The following is a 23979-nucleotide window of genomic DNA, read 5'->3' on the forward strand; positions in this document are numbered from 1 at the left end:
CCTACTTTAAGCATGAAAACTTCCTGGGTACTGTAGACAGAATGACATAAAGGTCGCGTCTGACCAAAGTCCATTATTTAAAAGTTTGGTCAGTTTTTCTAAAACTGCTTTCCATTTTTAACAAGTTTATATTCGTAAAAGCCAAAAGTACTGTTTTCTTTTCTTCTGTAATAGATGCTGTGAGAGAAGTAAGGAAATATTCCTCAGTTCATACCATTGAGAAGAGCTCCACCAGCAGACCTGATGCCTATGAACACACACAGATGAAACTTTTTAGGTCTCAAAGAAATCTTTACATTTCTGGATTTTCACTGTTTTTTTGGCTGTAAGTAAAAAATCATAATAATAATAGAAGCACAGTTTAAAAACATGATTTATGCTTCTCTTTCTCATTTTGTCCACCTTTACTGCAGATTTTTTTTTTTAAGAGAGACAGCCTTTTGCTCTGTTGCCCAGGCTACAGTGCAGTGGTGCCTTCATAGCTCACTGTAACTTCAAATTCCTGGGTTCAAGTGATCCTGCCTCTTCAACCTCTCATTTCTAGGACTACAGGCGCACACCACCATGTAGGGCTAATTTTTAAATTTTTTGTAGAGATGGAGTCTCACTGTGTTGCCCAGACTGGTCTCAAACTCTTGTCCTCAAGTGATCCTCCCACCTCAGCCTCCCAGAGTACTGAGATTACAGGCACAAGTCACTGTACCCAGCCTACTGTAGTTTTTTTTTTTTTTTTTTTAAGATGGAGTCTCGCTTTGTCTCCCAGACTGGAGTGCAGTGGCGTGATCTCGGCTCACTGCAAGCTCCGCCTCCTGGGTTCACTCCATTCTCCTACCTCAGCCTCCTGAGTAGCTGGGAGTACAGGCGCCCACCACCGTGCCATGCTAATTTTTTTGTATTTTCAGTAGAGACGGGGTTTCACTGTGTTAGCTAGGATGGTCTCGATCTCCTGACCTCGTGATCCTCCCGCCTCGGCCTCCCAAAGTGCTGGGATTACAGATGTGAGCCACTGCGCCCGGCCTGTAGATTTTTTTATAACATCTTTGTAAAAGAATTCAGATGATATACCCAAATAACAAACAGTCATTAACAGCTTGTAGGTTTGCCCAGTCCATAAGGCCCTGAATGATTAGGCTCCTGCCTCTCTGTGGAGCCTTGTCTCATTCGTGTCTCTGACATGTACAATACATTCCACCCTTACAGACCTTCACCATTTATTCATTCATTCCATCTTGCAACAGATATTGATTGAGTTCTGTAGTGTACCTCTTTCTCATTTTAGGGTCTTCACACAAGCTATTCCTTTTGCCAGAACACTCTTTCTTTCCTCATTTCCTGGCTGACTCTTACTCATCCGTTAGCCTCTTTCTCAAAGCCGTCTGTGGCCATCACTACCCACAAAGTAGGTAGGGCTTCTCTTACAGGTGCTCAAAGAATGTATATATACTTCATTTTCTAGTGTCATTCATGGTTGTAATTAAATACTGTTTTAACTTGTGCTTCCACAACTAGGGGCTAAACCCTTGAGGGCATGGACTTTGCTGTTTTCCAATGCATCTGCAGTGCCTAGCAGAGTGTCTTAACACTTAGCAGTTCCTGAGTAAAGGAATGTCTGCTGAATGAATAATTGAAGATAGTAGTCACTACTTCTTCTAATAATGGCAGTTACCCATAAACAGATGTGAATGAGCTGTTCTTCAGCTTGTTTGACCTTACACAATGTTCCTTAAATAGCAGAATTTGAACTGGGCCAAAAAAAATAATTCTCTTACTGGCCCTGCCACACTGTCTGAAATTTTCCTGTTTCTATTCCTCCAAGCTAAAGCCTTCTACAGGAAAACAAGTAAGTACCACTGAACCTGTATTCTAAATGCTGGTCTTCTAACAAAGATTCCAAAGGAATGAGACACGGGCCTGTTTTTACTAAGAGACTTGAATTAAGAAAAGAATAATGGGTTCTGCCTAAACATTATCTGCCACCACCACACCTATACCTAATGGGGAGTAATTTGGCAATGACTGTTTTAAAATAAGTTTCTTGTGATTGGCCAGTAATATGTTATTCTGATTTTTTTTTTCTTAGAGTGTTGAGACGTCTGGTTACGCTTATTACTCAACTGGCAAAAGAACTGTCAAACAAAGATGTACTTAAAACTCAAGCAGAAAATACCAACAAGGCTGCCAAAAAATTTATGGAAGAAAACGAAAAACTGAAACGGGTATTTAATTTTCTTTGTAAAAATTAAACGTTGTTGGTGTTCCCAAGGAGTAATATATTTGTTTTCAGCATCAAAAAGAGCATTTTTATATTTTATAAGCAGAAAATGACCATAATGAACAATATTTTATATAATGATTATTTCAAGAATAGTTTTAGTGTTCTTTAGAAATGCTTGTTCCCACTAATATTTTCACTGTTATTTAGATTTGCTTTTTCTCCATAGTGGATTTACACCATTGGACCTATTTGCTGTGATTTAAGGAGAAAATAGTATTCTGGGAATATGAATTTTAATTCCTTCATTACCGTTAAGTTTACTTTATAATCTAAAGCAAGTCTTTATAACTCCGTTTCTATTTCTTTTTCAGTTAAAGTATTTTTAAGCCTAGATTTTAGTTTTCTTTTAAATGATTTGTTTATAGAAAGCAGAGAAACGTCACTGATGCTAGATTGATAATTGCATATAATATTTTAAATCTTTAATGTTATTCCTTTATTTTCTATCCTTTGATCTCATTTCACAGTGGTAAAAATAAAAACACAGTCATTAAAGCTTTGATTGATACATAATAACTAAACTCGAAAGCACACAGCCTTGTATTTATAGAACAACTGATCGTGTACATATCTTAATTTAAAATTATACACATCATTTTGGAGTAATGATTTGTAACCATCAGAACACCGCTTTTTTTCCTCTTCAGTTGTTTTCCTCTTATTCTTTAGCTCTAAGAAATGGAAAGTGTTATTTTTCTCATACATACCATAGTTAATACACTTAAATTAGTCTTGCCGTTTTAAAAAAAAAGCACCTTCCTCAAAATAACTTTTGCAACTTTTGTCTTGGAATTGTTTTCAGAACCAGTTACCCATGCAAGGAAACTTATGTCGTGATTACCAATTCCTTGACCCTGCATGATTTATTCTTTCTGTTTGTTTGTTTCCTCTCCTTTGGTTCCATACTGTTCTGATTTGCTGCTCCTGCATAGCTGTGACCCAATCAGAGGAGGCACAGATATGCTGGGCTAAAGCCAGTACACAGTGAGGAGAAAGTCTTTGAGCAGCACATAAAAGCAGCTGTCAGTGCCCAGAGTATAACTAATTGACCAATAAAGTGACCAATAAAGGCCATAAGTGAGAATATAAAAGATGACATCTGTTTCAAGGTACTTCATGTAGGTTTTGAAAAATAAGCTAAGGAAAGATAAGCTTGTGAAAACACCCCCTTTGTTTTGTCCTTCCTTCCTTTCCTCTCCTTCCCTCCCTTCCTCCCCAGACTGATCTCAAACTTTTGGCCTCAAGCGGTCTTCCCACCTTGGCCTCCAAAACTGCTGGGATTATAGGCAAGTCACTGCGCCCAGCCATACCTCTTTATTCTCTATCAGAGACACATTATCCAGTGAAAACTGCATCACCCTGAGATCCAAGAGACTTAGGTGCTAGTTTCAACACGTGACCTAGCACAAATCACCTATGTTAATGGGCCTCAAAGTTCCTTAGCTATAAATAATAGTTAACATTGTGCCAGGTATTGCTTCAAATGCTTCACACCAAGGTTTTTAACTGTTAATTTTCACAAAAGCCCCATGAGTTTGGTATTGTTATTACCTGCATTTTATAGATGAGGAAACGGAGGCATAGAAAGATTAAGTGACTTGTACAAGATCATTCAACTAATATGTGACAGAACTAAAATTTGAACCTAAGCAGCCTGACTCTAGAATCCACATTCATAACCACATTATTTTGTGCCCTCCTATGTTATCCGATAGAACAATTTCCACGTGGTACCCATGACCCCTTGCTGTTCTGATATTCAGTTAAAAAAAGGAAATAATTATGAAAGACCAATTAACTTTTAATTTTACTTTGCCCTGATTTTTTTTTCCAGCCACGTAACTTACCAAGGTGGGATAATTCGGATGAGACAGTGAACAGTTGCGTTGTTGTAGCTGGTAATCATTAAATTTCAGATTTCAGTGTTCTTGGTCTTTCTCCAGTGTCAAGTTACACATCATAAATTTAGGCAAGTTTACAGGTGCAGTAGTGAAAGCTTATTTGCAAGACTGACACAAATCCAACTTTTCCAAGTCAATGGCATGAAAATTCAAGCAGTCAGCAAAAACATTCCTGCAACTCAATGATTCTCTTCTAATTTGGGTAATCACTGGAGATTTTATGAACTGAATTCAGTGAAGTAATAGCTGGAGTTGTTTTCAACTTGAAGTAGGCACCACATTAAAAGAGATTTGGAGAAATTTTTTTCTTGTGCTGCTCTTTACAAAAAAGAAAAACTTTTTTTTTGATTTGAGAAGATATGAGGCTTCTTTAGTTTCAGAATGTATTTCAATCCTCCTGTCCCCAAAAAACAGTCCTTGGGATTATATAATATATGCATTAGAGCTTTAATTCCTCCTCCGAGCTGCCTAATCTCTATATAGCACAGTAGTACTGTATTTGGTCTTGTGCTACAGTTTTTATGCTCGTTTCATCCTTTCTACTAGAGTGAAGTTACTCGAAAGTAGAGACCATGTTTCTCTTATATTTTTATCTCTTACAGCACCTTGCATTGTAAAATATTTACATGTAGTCATTGCTCAGTAGAACTTTGTGTTTTGATGAATATATTGGCTTACATTAGAAGATGAATCACCCTGCAGTAGAAATTCCTCTCTTATGTCAGTCTGTTTAAAATTCTCCTGTGTTGCTTTTTTACCTGACTATAGAACCTGTCAGTATCAAGTTGTTGCCACTGGCCAGGTGCAGTGGCTGATGCCTGTCATCTCAGCACTTTGGTGAGATGAGGCTGAGGTGAGAGGATTGCTTGAGGCCAGGAATTGAAGACCAGCCTGGGCAATACAGTATATATATATGTGTGTGTGTGTGTGTATATATATATATGTATATATATATACACACACATATATATACACACACACACACACACAAACATACACATATATATGCACATGTATATATATATACACACACACACATATATATATATTTATAGATATACTTTTTTGTAACATTAGCCTGCCATGGTGGCACACGCCTATAGTCTCAGCTACTCAGGAGGCTGAGATGGGAGGATCACTTCAGCCCAGGAGGTCAAGGCTGAAGTGGCTATGGGTTGCACCACTGTACTCCAGCCTGGGTGACAGAGTGAGACCCTGTTTCTTAAAAAAAAAAAAAAGTTGCTGCCTCTTTATTTAGTCTATTGAGCCACAACAGTATACATATTATGTTTTTCAAACATTTACTTTGTCTTTCTTGGTAATTTAAATTCTTTATCATTTCTTTAAGTCAGCTTCTTAGTTCTGATGATAATTATAGTTTCTGTTCACAATACGGATTATGAAATTTTTATTCCATGATAATTTTATTTTGATCAGTTGTTTTACTATATGGGTCTTAATTTTTCTTGCCTAGAAAAGATAAGCTACAAACACTAACATTTTTAAAGCCAGAATCAATTTTAAAATATAAAGAACATTATAAAGGATTAATGGAATAACAGTAATTTGGAAACTATTCAATGAAAATTAGAACTTTTCAGCTCTAGAAATGGCCCTGTCATTTCCCACTTACCCATCTCCACTCTGACATATTCTTCTCTTACAAATTTGTCTGTATAAAAATAGGCTGAGTAGATAGCTCTACAATCAGAACATAATGGTTTTCTAATTAATATCATCCTCAGAACTGGTTTGTTCCCTTAGATTTATATTTCTTATTGAGGAAGAAAGACTGACGTTATTTACCTAAATACTTTTGAGAACATTATTTTAATCATAGCAACTAGAAATTCTTATGTTCATTTTAGAGATTTCAGCCATAATAAGAAATCTTTTTTGTATGTTTCCCAAATATTAAGTTTCTAAGCAAAAGCACATTGTAGAAAACTATAAAATTCTGAGAAGGACAAAGAATAAATTATAAACCGGTAATTTTAAATAGGTTACTCAGCTTATTTTCTGTAAGAATGTCTGGCTATTGCAATCTAAGCTTATTTCTTCCTGTATCTCCTTTTTGCAATAGATTTTGAAAAGCCATGGTAAAGATGAAGAATGTGTTTTGGAAGCAGAGAATAAAAAACTAGTAGAAGACCAGGAGAAACTGAAAACTGAATTAAGGAAGACTTCAGATGGTAACTTTGTGTACATGTGAAAAAGTAAAAAGACTAGCATGACATTATATGCTGTACACTTCACTGTTTTTCCTAAAACAAAACTAATGCCTAAGTGTTCTTCTAAGATACCGAGAATGACCTATTTATAAATTCTTGTTCAAATATGAAGATAAAACATTGTGTCAGCCAAGAGAAACATGCTCTGTTATACAGAAAAACATGTAGGTGTTTCAGATCTGTGTTGTAAATACAGAAGTTCTTGCCTTAGCAAAAGAGCTATGTTCCTAAAAAGTTGTTTATAAATGTGTTTTTATAAAATGAATCACATTTTTCCATCATCGTATATTCCTCCTCTCAGAGAAGCAATTGCAGGGGAACAGTTTTCTTACAAGAAAATATATTGTTTATTTCAAGCACTAATATATTCTACCTGTTAGACATAAGGAAAGCGTTCCTTGAAAGAGATGGGTAGGCACAGAGTAGGCAACAATATCTGGGATGTCAGCTAAGAATTTGAGTGCCTCCTTCCAACATAACATTGCATTGTAGGCTTGAAGTGGAGCATCCCAACTCCATTTTCCTGAAGGCAGCAATTTCTTCTACATTAAAAAAAAGTTTTGCTAGTGTTTTTTTCTTAGTCAAAGAACAAATTATTTTTGTTGCATCTGCACAGCACAGAAAAGTAGATACCCCAAATTCAGTGTCATCCAAGAAAACTCTGAGTGTAAGTTTGTGGCTTGATGATTTGCAACATTTCTGCATACAACAGATAGTTTTTTATGTTGGCCAGACACTGAGAAACCTCACTGTCAGTTGGTGTTAAGGTACGTTGTTTGGATAGGGTTTACTTCAATCAGGATGTATTTGAATTTGAGATGGAAAACATAAAAATAAAAGCTAATTCTGTGAAAAGAACAAAAATCCACCGGAGAATATTTATGTAATACAAAATTCTTTAGTCACTTTCCTACTTATTATTTCAAGTGAAAAAAGAAGACAGTTCAGAAGCAATAAGTTAAAAAATAAATTACCCTTATAGACAAAGTGGTATATTATGTAGTTGGCATAGTATAGCCCAAAATTCAAGAATCTTCTAGTTGGTATTGTTGCCTTTTCTGTAATTCCAAAAGATTTCGAACATGATCAAGAAATGTTATTGTTTATATGAAAATGAATTTAATAGTTATCTACTGTTTACAACAGACATTTCAGAAGACAAACTAGTGTTCTTTTTTAACCCTGCATAAAGTATTGCTACTAATTCTTTCGAAGAATGAAACCGTCTATTTCCAAAGCACAAAAATATTCTTTCAAAATCCTGCTTTCTTTTTTCTGTATCCACCAAGGATCTCTTTTCTTATGTTGTAAGCAGGGTGGCGCAAAAATAAAAGATAGACAAGAGTGTATGTGTGCTACACTTCTCTTAACCCTGCTCAATTTAGTTTCTCCTTTCACCTTTCAAAAATTCCAGCTCTGAGATATTTTGAGCTTTAACTCTTTAAATGTGGCATAAAACTTAACTTAGTATTACATGAGCATTTCTTTAAAAGACAAAATCAGATTTTATAGAAAATGAACTCTGACAATGTAAGCATTGTGTTTACAATCTGATAACAACTGATACCAGCTTCTGTGTTTGAAGTGTAGACTGCAGAGCTACTTTCAAAGTGAATTAGTGTTCAGGTAAAGGCAGATTTTACCTGTTTGAGTGTGTCCTGTTTGGTTCCGGCAAGATGTATAATATTTTATGAACACATTTTATTTACCCTAAGTTTTTTTTAAAAATAACATTTGTAATGACCTTGAGAAGATCAAAGTTCCATTTCTAAAGAAGGTGTTTCCTTGGTCATGTTCTGTTGACCTAAACCAGTTAAATTCAGTAAGGTAAGAACTAAGAAAATATATCAATTAATAGTGCATGATTTGGATGAATTCAGTGGTACAATGCTTTTGTGCACAGTACCACTCAAAAATATTCATTGATTTCTAAATATTGAAGGTGTTAAGGTGACAAGGCTTAAGAAAGATTTAGAAAGAGATCTTACATTTGAAAATTGAGTAAAAAAAAAGCAATGTTTTTTTTTTTAGAGGAAAATAGGGTGTTTTCCATATGAATTTTCTTATCCTTTGTGTTACTTAAATCCAAGTGAAACATTTTCTCCCAAGCGTATTAGTGGAAACAAAACGTAAATACAAATGTTTATTTAAGCTAGTTAGCCCCAAATTTAAAAAGTGGCATTCTGAAGGCAGCTACTAAGAACCCTCTATCAGTAGTGGCAAACACCTTCAGTTTTTAACCTCCAACTTCTGTTTTGACCAGAGTTTGTAAACTATTACTGTTGCTTCTGTGCAGTAATATCACCCTAGCACAGACATTGTATTTAGTGGAGAAACCTTCTGATGTCCAAGGAGATTGGCTTTTTTCTAGGAAAACTACTTATTTTCATAAATGAATACCTTCCTTTACTCTTTTTTTTTTTTTTTTTTGAGATGGAGTCTCAGTCTGTCACCCAGGCTGGAGTGCAGTGGTGGGATCTGGCTCACTGCAAGCTCGGCCTCCCGGGTTCACACCATTCTCCTGCCTCAGCCTCCCAAGTAGCTAGGACTACAGGCGCCTGCCACCACACCTGGCTAATTTTTTTGTTATTTTTAGTAGAGATGGGATTTCACCATGTTAGCCAGGATGGTCTCAATCTCCTGACCTCATGATCTGCCCGTGTCGGCCTCCCAAAGTGCTGGGATTACAGGCGTGAGCCACCGCGCCCGGTCTCCTTTATTCTTATAACTAGAAATATGTAGCATTCAGTCATTGTATGCATCCAAGCAATGATAGAAGTAAATATCGCTTAAAAAGTGATTGAGCTGCATGTGGAAATGTCTGTTCTTCATTCTTTTAGGAGCAGGAATGCATATAGATATAACGAAATCCCATATTTTAAAATGAATTCTTAGGGCTGCCAATCTTGTAGTAAAGGTTGAATTAGCAGTATATGTCTCCTACGTGAAGGAAAAGAGAAAACAGTAATTGGGGGAAATTTCTTGACCATGCCTTTCTTCTCTTTGTTCCTGCTTTCTGTTGTTCCTTGTTTAGTCAGCAATTTTTTTCTTTTTTTTTTTTTGAGACAGAGTCTCACTGTCGCCCAGGTGGGAGTGCAGTGGCACAGTCATGGCTTACTGCAACCTCAAACTCCTGGACTCATGAGATCCTCCCGCCTCAGCCTCCTGAGTAGCTGGGACTACACACACGTGCACCACCATGCCTGCCTAGTTTTTTAAATTTTTTGTAGAGACAGGGTCTCGCTTTGCTACTTAGTCTGGTCTTGAACTTCTGGCTTCAAGCCCTTCCTCCTCAGCCTCCAAAAACGCTGGGATTACAGGCATGAACTGCTGTGCCTGAGCCTCAGCAATTTTTAAAAGAACTTTTCAGGTAATTCAGTCATTGTAAAGTCATTTAATGTGTAGCATAATTAACACTTTCCTTAAAAAGTATGCCTCTTGAGGATAAAGCAAACTTTAAATAAATTTCTTAAAGCATATACTAACAATCAGAAACTGAGTGTAAAGACCTATTATGGGTACCTAAGTATTAGCAGCATGCAATAGAGATACTAGATTTGGACCAGGAAACAGAACCCTTAGTCCCCTACTTAAAATAATGATAATTCAACTCTCTTCCTGGATAAATGCTTTCATATCACCTTGACTTACCTTGAACAAGACTAAAATTACCTTTTACAGACCAACTTTAATACCCTTGAAGATGTTAAGTTTTTTTTACTTTTTATTGCCAGTTAACATAGGGACCAGATAGTGAAAAATAGCTGAAGTGCTTTTCCAGAGAAATTGGAGATCAAGACAAGGTAGAAAATTACAGGGGAATTGCTGTTCTGTATACCCAAAACCCTAAATTCCTGCCTCTTCAGTGTTAAGAATAAGACGTAAGCTTTGTATACAAGTTTAAAGCCATAGGATTTCCAGTTTCTTACAAATGAACCATATATTCATCTAAAAATAAATTCTGAAAGTTTACCCTCAGCATGTTTTACAGTTGTAAATTTTTGTGGACATGAACTCAGTTATCTTTTACCTACAGTTATATCAAAGCCACTAGCTTATTTAAAAATTATTAATGCTTAAAAACAGTTTGCTGTTTTTGGTAATTTTTTGTTTTTGTTTTTGTTTTTTTTTTTTTTTTGCTTTGTTGCCTTTTAATGCACTTTCGTTATTTAAATAAGTAAAAAACATATTTGTTTTCATGTCTGGAAGTTTCTGCTTCTTTGACACCTTTGTCCCTTCTTGTATCAACTGAAAAAAAAACTGTATTAAGAAAGTATAGTTTATTTGATGGTTGTGCCAATAGGCAATATATAATTAATAGTATTCTAATTATTTAAAGCAAATAAAACTCATGACCAATCGTTTTAGTTAGGTAAATAAAGGATTTATTAGTATTTATTAGTTCATCTCTGTATGATCTTCACATATTGATGTTATTGTCAAAACAGAAAAAAGGGTTTGCTTGCTATCGGAGTTCTTTTCTTGGACTAATATATAATGGTGATATTGCATCCTGTTTGGTTCCCTGTTACATTCCCATTTAGTTGTGATGTTTCCCTTTCCTGTGAGCTTCTTATCTGTTATCAAGGCCTATACTCATAAACTATGTGTCTTTCAGTAACCAGGAGGAATAGCTATAGGGAAGATATTAAGACAGAAATTCAAAGATACCTTATATATTATTCATAGTACTAGCAAACATAACAATGTCTACCCTTAGAAAAGCTTTTATAATCTCTACAGAGGGACGTTAAAGTAAGAGAAAACAGTTTCTTCTCAGAAGAGCTTGTAGTCCAGATGGTGAACCAAACATATGTACATAAAGGGATTCATTTCCTCCCCAGTGTGAAACATGGGCTAGTCTACCAAAAACATGAGTGGAGAGTGCTAAATGCATACTGAATCAAGGAATGTTCCAGGTGATAAAGATGTAATCAAGCACAATTCTCTAAATGTGTTGATGGACATAGAATGGCAGAAAAATGAGTGAAATGATACTACGGTTCTGAGTGAGAAGAGCAAAGCAAAAAGCAGAGTGGTCTGTTAGAAGTCGATGTGTCACACTAGGTGCAGTGAATGATAATGCTGTATGGTTGAGGGGTCCATTGATGTAGCCCCTAAAAGATCGAAGGAGATAATTACTTTGAATGCCTTGGTGTTCTTTTCTACTGTCTTATTCCATACCTAGATATGCATGTTTACTACAATCCTTCATGGTAAATACTTTTCTAAGTATTCAGCTTATGGCAGGTTCATGTTTATGGCCAAGTGAGGTACAAAATTAACTGGACAACTCTAGTTTTAAAACACTTTCAATTAGGAAAAAACACTAAACTATTAATAGTCGTTTTCCTTAGCATGTACAACAAATGACTTTTTCCTAGATTTTAAATTATTTTCTACAATGAATTTCTTTTGCTTAATGAAAAAGATAGCTTTTTATTGTAAAAATAATTTAAAGATAAAAATAAAAAACCTCTTCCAAATATCCAGGTAATCTAGGGCGGTAGTTTTTTGGCTTGAATTATCTAATTAATTGGCCGTATTCCAACTTTACTTTGTTGGTAGACCCTAAATATTAGAAGCTGTTCATATAGCTTTTGCTAAGTTATATGAATTACATTGCAAAATCTGAGGATACACTGGGTAATCTTGGTGAAGTCATTGACTCTTTTTAGGCATAGTTTTCTCTTTTGTAAAATGAGGGTCTGAACTAGTTAAACTTTAATGTCTATCATATAGCTCCAAATGATGTAATTAAGCAAAACTGAACTTAATTTCAAGAACTATTTTCATTGTTGGCTTTTTGACCCTTCAAATTATATTTATTTTTCATCAGAAAAATCTTTTCACAGTAACTTCCGTTTCTCCAAACTTAGTAAGTTCAGCAGGTGATTAATTAAGCCATATTCTTCACTTTTGAAGAATGTTTCATGCAATCTTAGGATCTTTAGGACAGAATCTGGCAGGTTTTATGCATCTGTTAGCTCACAACACAAGTGTGCTATGTGAAATGAGGCCACAAGTCTTAAATGTAGGGGGCATTGGGAGAAGAGAGGATATGCCAGTAAACAGAACCAATTCTCATTAGTGTTAGAGCGTGGCTGTTTGTTTAGAACATTTATTAGAACCATTGATATGGAACAATAAAACTTTGCAGAAGAAATGATTTGAGTAAAGAAATTAGCATGTTCTTTTCATTATAATTATGTTAGGGAAATAAAAAATGGGACTAGATCTCTAGAGGTCTTCCCAGCTCTGAGAGCCTTTGTTGTAAAGGGAGTATTTATCTGGAGCACCTTTTACTTTTTTTTATTTTATCAAAGTTTTACATATACATATTTTTAAAGCAAAATAGTAACACAAGGCTTATAATGAAAAAGAGCAGTCTCCTGAGGCCCTGTCCCCAGAAGCAACTACATTCAACTCCTTTAGAAATGTCCTCTGAGGCCGGACGCAGTGGCTCACGCCTGTAATCCCAGCACTTTGGGAGGCCGAGGCAGGTGGATCATTTGAGCTCGGGAGTTTGAGACCAGCCTGGCCAAATATGGTGAAACGCTGTCTCTACTAAAAATATAAAAATTAACTGGATGGTAGTGGCACGTGCCTGTAATCCCCACTACCCAGGAGGCTGAGGCAGAAGAATCGCTTGAGCCTGGGAGGCACAGGTTGCAGTGATCCAAGATAGTGCCACTGCACTCCAGTCTGGGCAGCAGAGTAAGACCCTGTCTCAAAAAAAAATGTTCTCTGATATGTGCCTCCAGGTTTCTAAATGCAATGTTTAGGTAGTTTTTTCTTGATCTTTCAGTATGGGATATTATCTTTGACTTTGTTATAGGGAAGACGAGGACTTAGATCTCTTATCTCACTCAGTTTCCCTCCTGGCTCCTCATACCTCCCATCCCCCTCCATCCTTTCAATTTAAATATATCATAACTTTTACTATATCATATTACAACTATATATTCATCATCATTATGAGGATTTCCTTCGCCTCTTTCGTGTATTGATATCCTCTTTCCTTGATTCCATGTTTTCTTTTTTTTTTCTTTTTTTTTTTTTTCTGAGACAGATTATCCCTTTGTAGTGCAGGCTGGAGTGCAGTGGCGTGATCTTGGCTCACTGCAGCCTCCGCGCCCCGGCTCCCGGTTCCAGCAATTCTCCTGCTTTAGCCTCCCGAGCAGCTGGGATTACAGGCACACACCACCATGCCCAGTTAATTTTTGTATTTTTAGTAGAGACGGGGTTTCACCATGTTGGCCAGGCTGGTCTTGAAATCCTGACCTCGTGATCCGCCTGCCTCGGCCTCCCAAAGTGCTGGAATTACAGGTGTGAGCCACTGTGCCCGGCCTGGATTCCATGTTTTCTACTTTTGTATAGGTTTTGAAAGTCACAGAGGTAATGTGGCAGCTTTCATCACATTGTATCAAGAGTACATATTATTAACATAACTTACCAGTTTTGATGTTGACCTTGATCACCTGGCTAAAATAGTGCTTGTCTAGTTTCTGAACTGTAAAGTTCCTCTTTTCCCTCCTTTTTCCATACTGTAATCTTTGTGAATCACTGTTCACAGTCCACACTTCAGAAATGGGGATCAGTGTGCAAATGAGTGGATTAAAAAAAAGAAAAAAAAGAAGAAAGGGAATTTACACTCAACCTCCTTGAAAGTGGAGTATCTGTGTAAATTGTTTGGAATTCTTCTACATAGATTTGTCTGTTCTCTACCATTTGTTTGTCAGTATGGACTCATAGGTATTTATTTTATAATTTGGGTTATAATTTAATACTACTTTAGTTTATTGTTCAGGTTGTCCAGCTTTCACCATTGGGAGCTCTTTCATTTGGCTCCTGTGTCCCTTTGACACATTTCCATTTTAGATATTTGTTTGTTTGTTTGTTTCATTTTTGGAGCACTTCCTTACTTTCTGGTATTACAAGATACTCCAGGCTTATCTTGCACATTTCCTGCCCCATTCTTAGAATCAATGTTTAGGGTTTTTTTTAATTGGGCTGGATTCTGTGGTACTATTTATTTATATTTTATTTTTGATTCTGGAGTAGTATGAGATAATTCGTAACATGAGTATATTTTCATCAAAATATTTCAAGAATGGTCTGTTTGCTTTGTTTTGGCTATCCTGAGTATTTTGGTTTTTGATTGAAGATGTTTTTATCTTGTTTCAACCAAGATTCCTATCAGGTGACTAAAGTAACACTTTGTATTGTTCACCTGACATTTATCATTTCCAAGTGAACTGTTTACACACAAGTGAATTTTTCAAATGCTTAAAGCTTACACTTTTCATTTATTCATTCTTTCATTCCTTCAAGGAGCATATTTTAAGCACTTACCAATAATAGGCAATATGCTAGGTACTCAGACAGACAGATAAGACACAGCTCTGTTTCTTGAGTAGTCCATAGTCTAGTAAGGGCATAGTTGCCCTTCAATTCAATACATGCTGTGGTGAAACTTGAGTTGTAGTAGAAGCCAACACTGGAGATCGACACTTTCTTGACATTTTAAAGGATGACATTAATTAGCCAGATGACGTAGGAGGAGATGGACAAGATGTTATAACAAAAATGAGCAGCATGTAACCAAAGGAGTATGGCACTTTTGAGGTACTACAAGGAGCTCAAGGCAACTGGAGTTGGAACCAGTGAAGAGAGTTGAGCAGTAGGCTTAGAAGCCATCCTGAAGGGCCTCATATGCCATGTTTGTATGTTAACATTTTCAGGGCACTCTTAGAGGGTTTTTAGGCACGAGAGCAATCTCTTTGACAGCATTATAGACAATGGATTAAAGTAGCCGGGCAACTACGTGAGAAATCCACTTAATAATCTAATCTGGAAACGAGGACAGTGGTCACAGAGCTGGAGTGGAAGGTATGGATTGGAGAGCTATAAAGGAACTTTATAGCTATCAACAAACTTTATCAACAGATAGGTTTGAGGTTAAAAGAGATTAGGTGTTGATTGAAGTGATGAATAAAACATAAACCTTTACTTACACAGACTTGACAATATAGGCATGTACAAAAGAATGATAATATAATTAAACCACAATTTATGTCCTTACTGAACAGAAGTTTGTGTGTCTACTTTCCAAGTATCTTGGAAGCGTTACTGTAGATTAACAATCCAATAAGTGATCATTGGCAAAGGAGTAGTACATGTGAGGATTAAATACTGAATAGCTCCAGGGTATCACACTCTTGAATTCTCAAAAAGAGAACCAAATAAATTGGAAAGAAACCAACACTAGACATATGGAAATTTTTCAAATAAAATATGTTTTCCTCTGGCTCAATCCTTACAGCTATTGTACAACAGCCCAACTTTAGCTGTCATGCCAATGCCTCTAAAAACTTCCGTTTCCTGGCAGAGCTTTACTGGCAGTATTTGTTATCTCTGGTCGAAATCACAGTGATACAATACATTTACACGGTACATTAGTCTCACCAGCTCCTCCCACTTTTGCAAATAGTTCCATAAGTGAATGTTTGACACTTGGAAAGACAACAAATATTTTTGCTATGTGTCACTGTAACATTAGTTGAAGTTACTTTCTGTATTAATAAATGATGCATGTGCCTTTAAAAATATCTAATGGACCATAACCTAGGACATAACAGTCTCTTATTGAATCTAGCCAGTATTCTTAGGAAATATCTCAGTATTTCCATAAAGCCACTGGCAAGTGATAGCATCCCATTTTTGCAGTTAAGAAAATTGCAATAGCAACTTAGATCTATCATCTAAAGCTTCCTTGTCCAATAATATTTTTCTTATATATGCTGTTTCCAAAATAATATGGCTCAAAATAAAATAAGCATATTCACATGTCAGATAACAAGTTTATATAATCCCTTGGTTACACATGCAGTTGCAAAAGGAGGTGGAAGGCATCCAAAACACAATAATTTTTATAAAATGAGATAAAGGACTAGGAAACAGTCCAAGATGTGTCTAGACAATAATAGCCTCCCCTAGAGTGATAGTATTCATTAGATTTATTAATATCCACTGAAATACAAAATGAAATAAGAAACACAGTTTAAACCTTGGCTTAATAAGTGGCAGAAAAACAGTATTTGTCTGCATTTGTTCCATTAATAGCTTTATACCAGTAGTAACCAGAAGAAACTCCTAGATAGGCTGTACAAGTGGTTTTCTAGCATGTTTTAAAAAGGAACTACTGGGTTGATATCTAAGGTATATTAAATTTATTAAATAACTTATTAATGTCAGAAATTCAAGTATAAATCATTTTTAACATTAAGACCAACTCCTGTTCATTACAAGTGCCTAACCAACTGTCTTAATAGAAAGTACTCTAGACTCAGTAGCTTATAAACAACAGAAATTTATTTCTCATAGTTCTGGTGGCTAAGAAGTCTGAGATCAAGGCCCCAATAAATTAGGCCTCTGATGAGGGCCTGTTTCGTGATTCATAGATGGTACCATCTTGCTATATTCTCACATAATGGAAAGGGAAAGGCAGCTCTCTGGGGCCTCTTTTTATTAGTGGACGAATCCCATTAATGAGGGCCCCACCCTTATGACCTAATCACTCCCCAGCCACGCCTCCCAATACGATCACATTGGTAATTAGGTTTCAACATATGAATTTTGTGGAGAGACAAGCATTCGGACCATAACAACAACATTCTTAAAACTACCATTGTAGGCCAGGGGCAGTGGCTCACAACTGTAATCCCAGCACTTTGGGAGCCTGAAGTGAGAGAATTGCTTGAGGCCAGGAGTTCAAGACCTGCCTGGGCAACATAGTGAGACCTCATCTCTACAAAAAATTTAAAAATTGGCTGGAGTGGTAGAGCAAGATGTTGTCTCAAAAAAAAAATAAACAGCATTGCAGGCTAGTCAGCCACTATTAGGTTGTGTAATCTACTGTGTATTTTATATACCAGAAATCCAGGATCTTAAACTTTTTTGCTGAGTTCTGAAGATACCACCACCATGCATCATATTTTCAAGTAGCCTCTAGGAAATGCCTTGTAGAACCCAAATTGAAAACTAACATATAACTCTTTATGTTGTGAAGGTGGTCCTAATGAAATCTAACCATCCCCAAAAGTGTCTTCCATACCTGACTCGTACCTTTAGCAAGTGACATCACATTAAATTTGTCAAAATCAGTCTTTAATACCTTATTTAGAATTATGCAGCTATAGAAGGAACATGGAGGAAATTACAGAACTGTGCTGCCCAATATGGCTAGCCACTAGCTACATGTGGCTGTTTAAATTTAATTAAACTTAAATTGAAAATATAAGTCCTTACTTAAACTAGCCACACTTAAAGTTCACAATAGCCACATTTAAGTAGTGGCTACTGTATTGACAACACAGATGTAGAACTATGTAGAACATTTGACAATACTGTCTGGAAAGTACTGATACAAAAAGCACTTTAGTTGATAATGGCTTATATATTTATATAAAAATGCCTATATGATGACTTCTCAAGAGAAAAGATTGTTTGTAACTGGAACCTATGATTTTATTTCATTGTGCCAGAAAAGTAGCTTTTAAATTTATAAATTCTACTTGTTTCCCTTAAACTCCTACCCTAAAAGACTTCCAAATGTAGAACTTCTGAAGGCTACATGTGATATAGAGCTACTTCAGGATTCCCAGAGTTTGGAAAAATGACTTCTGAAAGCACTATATGAGATAAAAGTTTCAAGTATGACAACTTTAATTTTTCTAACCCATTTTGTACTGCTCTTCTACATATTTTGCTCATTAGCACCTTCTTCACAATGTATTATTATATATATATATATTCATTTTACTTCTATCTAAGGCCATGAATCTGCTGACATATGACTTGTAGCTCCTTGGTAGGCAAAGGTCAATATATAGTAATTCTTGTGTGCCATTATCTTGAGGAGCAGGATGTTTGCATAGACTAAATTGTCTTCCTATATATTGCTGCTTTAGTTACAAAGGTTACAATTGTAAGTATAAAATGGAAAAACCAGTGAGGGACAGAGAAACTCTGGATGTAATGGGCCTCTGGATGCTCTAAGAAGCATTTAATATCACTTATATTCATATGCAAGTAGATGCATGACCTGAATTTATTCATGAGGAAACATCAGACAAAAACAAAGTGAAGAACATTCTATCTAAAAAGTGGACTGTATTCTTTAAAATGTCAGTGTCATGAAAGATGGGGAGAAGAGGGCTGTGGTAATGATGGGGAATCATTCCAGATTAAAAGAAATTAAAGAGATATGATAACTAAATGCAATGTGTGATCTAGCACTGTATCCTGGACTAGCAGTGGAGAAAATGCTAAAAGGACATGATTAAGACAGTTCCAAAAATTGGCATATGGATGATAAATTAGATTTAAAGTATTGTATTCATATTGTTTCCTAAATTTGGTGACTATATTATGGTTATGTTAGCTAATATCTTGTTTCTGGGAAGTACATTCACAGAAATGTATTAAAGAGTAGAGGGGCATGATGCCTGCACCTTATTCTCAAATGAGTCAAGAAAATAATAGTGTGTGTGAAGAGAGAGAATATGATAACAAATGTGGCACAATGTTAACAGTGGATTTGAGTAAAGACTATACAGGAGTTGTCTATTTAAGTCTTGTAACTTTTCTATAAATTTGAAATTATTTTGAAATAAAAATAAAACTATTTGATTTTTTCTAGCCCTTTCTAAGGCACAAAATGATGTGATGGAAATGAAGATGCAGTCAGAGAGACTTTCGAAAGAATATGATCAACTCCTGAAAGAACACTCTGAACTTCAGGTGGGTGTGACATGCACTTTATGCGCCTAAATGTTTTGAAATAGTAATTACCTAAGTAAATTATTTGGGTTATTTGTCCTTAACTAGTCAAGATGATATACTTAATCCTGGCTTTGTTAAACGATTTAAAGAAGCCAGATTTTTACCTAGAGGGTGAAGATTAGGACATTGCAGGAAAATACAAGATAATTTTAAGGAATTGCTGACGTGCATACTTACAGCATTCCAGTTTTGGTGAATTTTTAAGCAAAAGAATTAAGCCACAAAAATGGCAGCATTGGAAAACAGACTGGTTCTAGAAAAGATGAGTTTTGCTGTTTGGGATATTTGCCATATTCATGCCAAAATGAGGCCAGAATTTCAAGTTCCACATCACACTACTCTTGTCTCAGTGTTTTAGACATATTAGGACAAGACTTTAGCATTCAAATTTATTATTTACCTCCAAATGTTGATTTGAAAGATGGAAATGGGAAAAAAATGTTTCATTGTTAAAGCCACAAAGTCAGATCTGGGCTATCTAGGTTTTCTTTCTCTTTCTCTCTAATTCGATAAAAGAAGCGTTCATCCCTGTTAGGCCTGTCTTTCCTCCCTCCCTTCTGCTGCCAGCCAGTAACCTGAATTGATTTCCCAGACACGCTTTGATCAATTGGGGAAGAGACCATTCCAGAGACAGCCCTGGCCTTCCCTCCCAGTTTCTCCCAAGACAGACTGGTTGGGCTTGTCTTCAAAATTTGGCAGCCTTTGTGGCTTTCAGTCAGGGCTTTTTACAAATGATAGCTTTTTATTTCACTGTACACATTTCCCTGCATCTTAATGGTCATGGTATCTCCAAGGCTCAGCACTGTTCCTGGCACAAGGCAAGCAGACACTATACTCATAGACTTTGTAGTCAGACCTACCTGGAATACCTACCTATACCTGGCTGCATGCTAGGTTTTTTATCTTAGGCAGGTTATAGCATCCCTTTGGGGCTCACTTCTTTCATCTATAAAATTGAAACAATAATGATGCCTGGCTCACTGGATTGTTAAGAGAACTAAATAAAATGTGTAGGTTTTTTAGCCCTATGCCTAGCTGACAGTAAACACTCAAGAAATGATAGCTATTATCATCATCATCTGTATTACTTCCTCTGTAGGAATTTTGCTGAAAGAATGACTTATTCTCAACCAACCACTTTGGCCTCGGTTTAGAGCCAGTGATTAAGTAATCCAAAGCACATGTTTATAATCTGATAGTCCCAGTTGGTTTGCATGTTTGGTTTAACTAGCCTACTTTGACAATAGCAAAAGACAGGGTAGCCAGAGAAGGGTGAGTACCCTGTATGCTCCAATCCCAGGACACTGAGGGCTCAATTCACATGGCCTGGAGCAGATAGGCAGATTGTCAGCAAGACCACCCCTTCCCCATCTCGAAAATAGAGACCCTAAAATGCCGACCTCATCGGGGCATGATGATTATTCTGTGGTATCTTTCAAGGTCCACCTTGGAAAGTGAAGAAGTCACTTCAGAGACCTCTTGCCTAGAAATACAACATTTTCTCCCTATTTGTGAGATTAGGGTTTACTCAACCAGGTTGAGTATCGACATTAGTGGACTCCGCCATGATGTCAGACATGCTTAGATCTTTGAATGGAGAAAGGAAAACCAGAAGTATGCCTTCAATTTCTTATGGCCAGTGTCCATTGTTGAATGTGTCCATTGTTGAATGTTTCCATTGTTGAATGTCTCCATTGTGGTAACAGCCATTGGTTCTCTTAATTCTGAAGAATATATATAACAGTGAGATTTCCTCAACCCATTTCTTCCCCACAAAAAAGCCACAGTCAGCCTGGAGCTGCTGCGTTCTTGGTAAAGGAAGTAGCAAGCTTTTAAGAGTGATTCCTGGATGAGTGTGGTGGCTCACACCTTTCTTTAATCCCAGCACTTTGGAAGGCTGAGGCGGGCGGATCACGAGGTCAGGAGATCAAGACCATCCTGGCTAACACGGTGAAACCCTGTCTCTACTAAAAATACAAAAAATTAGCCAGGCACGGTGGCAAGTGCCTGTAATCCCATCTACTCGGGAGGCTGAGGCAGGAGAATCACTTGAACCTGGGAGGCAGAGGTTGCAGTGAGCCAAGATCATGCTTTTGCACTCCAGCCTGGGTGAGAGAGCGAGACTCCCATCTCAAAAAAAAAAAAAAAAAAAAAAAAAACAAAAAAAGTGATAGTGATTCCTTCCGAAGAAAATAGTTGTTATACCTGTTTCTGTGGAAAAGACCCCATCCCAGATTATGTCAGACACCATGCCGAGAGTAGGGCCTTGTTTGATAGCACTTTAGGACTTGATCTAATTTCTGCTTGTATCCAGTTTTTGAAATATTTAATAGATGACATTTGTTGAGAGTATGCTCTGGACTAAGCACTTGGCCAAGGGCTTCATATATGTTGTTTTGTTTACTCTCCATGACAGCTCAATAATTGAAACTATTTTAATATCCCTATTTTGTGAATGAGGAAACTGAGACGCAGAGATGTTATATAATTTATCCAAAGTAACTAGAAAGTGATAGCATTCAAAGTCAGAGAATCTTTCTCCAGAACCTCCGTCATTAACCACTATGTTCTTTGGCCTTTGCTGGTCATTGGATTGTGTTCTTGGATCCATTCTCCTCTCACCACTGCTTTACTCTGTATCTCTGGGAGGTCCATTTCCAAGGCTCTCTTGCTGTCTGACTCAGTCTGGGCAGGTTTAGCCAGTGGCAGGCACTAGAAGACTGAAGGCAGGAGGAAGGGGAAAGCCAGGGATTTCTTCTACTCTTTCTGCTGTAGAGGCCTTCTCCTTTATGGCTCCAGTTCCTTCCCTCCAGGTCCCACTGGGCAGCTTCTACATACTGGCCTTCGCACCTGGGCTCCATAACCCTCATCCCTCCAGCCCAAGAAGTGGTGGTGGCTTTTCTGCTATTGATAATCCCAGAGGTGCCTTACCACCCTGTTTGCTGTGTGTGTACTTTTTCATCACCTATAAAACCAATTTCCCATAATATCTCTGTTTGAAGGAAAACAAAATCTCAGCTCCATAGTTTACCACTTCTGTAACCCACAGGTGACTCATTTGACATCTGTGCTCCTCAGGTACTTTACTACTTAAATAAAGGTTGTAATACCTTATGAAAATTAAACCAGATCCTGTATAAGAAAGCACTTTATATATTTATGATCAAGAATGCTATTTATTATGTCCTGATTGGTTACATTTTTTTTCCTTCAGCTACCCACCCCCCCACCATTGTCCAATATGAGACCGTGTATAAGATTCTCAGATTTAGATATCATTAAGAGCCCCATTTTGTTTGTTTGGTTTTTGAGACAGTGTCTCACTGTCACCAAGACGAGTTCAGTGGCACAATCTCAGCTCGCTGCAACCTCCACCTCCCCAATTCAATCAATTCTTGTGCCGCAGCCTTCTGAGTCACTGGGACTACAAGCGCATGCCACCATGCGCAGCTAAGTTGGGTATTTTTAGTAGAGACAGGGTTTCACCATGTTGGCCAGGCTGGTCTCGAACTCCTGACCTCAAGCGATCCGCCCACCTGGGCCTTCCAAAGTGCTGGGATTATAGGCTCGAGCCACGATGCCCAGCCGAGAACCCTTTTCTTTAACTCTTGTGCTTTTATGTTTGTCTGAGCCCTGCTTGAGAAGCAAAAGATAGTTATAGACCCTCTGTGGTAAAAAGCTCTATCAAATTGTCCTCATGAATTTACTTCCGTTGTCAAACTAATCTTAGATATTGAATTATATTCTAAGGTTCTTTGGAACTAGCTTTCTGAATTTTACATAGTTGACATACTTTCATTGGAACAATCATAAAACAAAAGATCATTAAAATATTAAGGAAGCAAAGGTTAAAGAGGGAAACGCTGATTTCTTTACTGTAAATAGATCCCAATTTGCATCTTTTAAATCCTTTTGGATTTCCCCATCTGGTCTCCTCCCTGTTATAGACACTAAATAAATATTAGGAAACAGTCCCTTCAAAACATGTAGTCCTTTCCTTATTTGCCCTGCCTCTCTTCTAAAAAAAAAGAAAAACAGAACTAACTAGAGATTATTGGCTGCACAAACCCATCAGCACCTGCCAGTTTTTAAATTTCATTTTGGAAAATCAGCCATCACTTAAGGGACTTGTCCATAATAGCTTCATTAAAGCTTTGTTTTTTATCAAAAGGGGCCACATATGTAAACATGTGAAAGTAATTTACCTCCTCTACTCTTGTCTTCTTATTTGATTGCAAAAGTTAACGTTATTAAAGTTGCCATGGAAGCATTAATGTTCAGCCTGAACAAGAGCTTGATGAACTTCTTTATACAAGCGATAACACTCTGCAACCCCATTTCATGAGATGTTTTTCTTGATGTAGACATTTAGTTTCTTAGCACAAGTGATCTCTTAAGATTAATTTCTATTCCATTTTCCTTCAGTTTTAAATGATGTAATATAGTCATCTTTATAACATGATCAGCCAAGTATAATTTGAGAAGTGTTCTGTTGGCAAATATCTGAAGGACAAAACCAAAGCCACCCTAGCTGAGGTTTTTGTCCCTTCTTTCGTTTGCCAAAAACCTTAATTGGGTTAACAGTAGGGGAATTTTAGAAATCATGTTTTCCTAATATAACCTGTGAAACAAAAGCAAAATAGATTAAGGCAAGGGGAAAAATGAACTTTCCAAGAGTGTTCTTTTTCCTAAGTAAAAACCACAAATTTTATAGTTTTTAAAATTT

General features: G+C 36.8%; 1 protein-coding gene and 1 non-coding gene across 3 annotated transcripts in view; both read left to right on the plus strand.

Annotated features, from left to right (window-relative positions):
* BCAP29 (B cell receptor associated protein 29) overlaps positions 1–23979 on the plus strand; it is a 41611-nt gene that overhangs the window by 13598 nt on the left and 4034 nt on the right. For both annotated transcript variants that reach the window (XM_030825938.1, XM_003268143.4), the window contains exons 4-7: positions 175–325; positions 2081–2216; positions 6260–6368; positions 19111–19211. In XM_030825938.1, the coding sequence (XP_030681798.1) occupies positions 175–325; positions 2081–2216; positions 6260–6368; positions 19111–19211 (497 nt within the window). The remainder of the gene's footprint in view (positions 1–174; positions 326–2080; positions 2217–6259; positions 6369–19110; positions 19212–23979) is intronic.
* On the plus strand, positions 9213–9355 carry LOC115838166. The gene has a single exon (XR_004033205.1). It is a non-coding gene; the product is annotated as a small nucleolar RNA U109 (small nucleolar RNA).

This window comes from Nomascus leucogenys, chromosome 13, assembly GCF_006542625.1.
Source record: "Nomascus leucogenys isolate Asia chromosome 13, Asia_NLE_v1, whole genome shotgun sequence".
Classification (NCBI taxonomy): Eukaryota; Metazoa; Chordata; class Mammalia; order Primates; family Hylobatidae; genus Nomascus; species Nomascus leucogenys.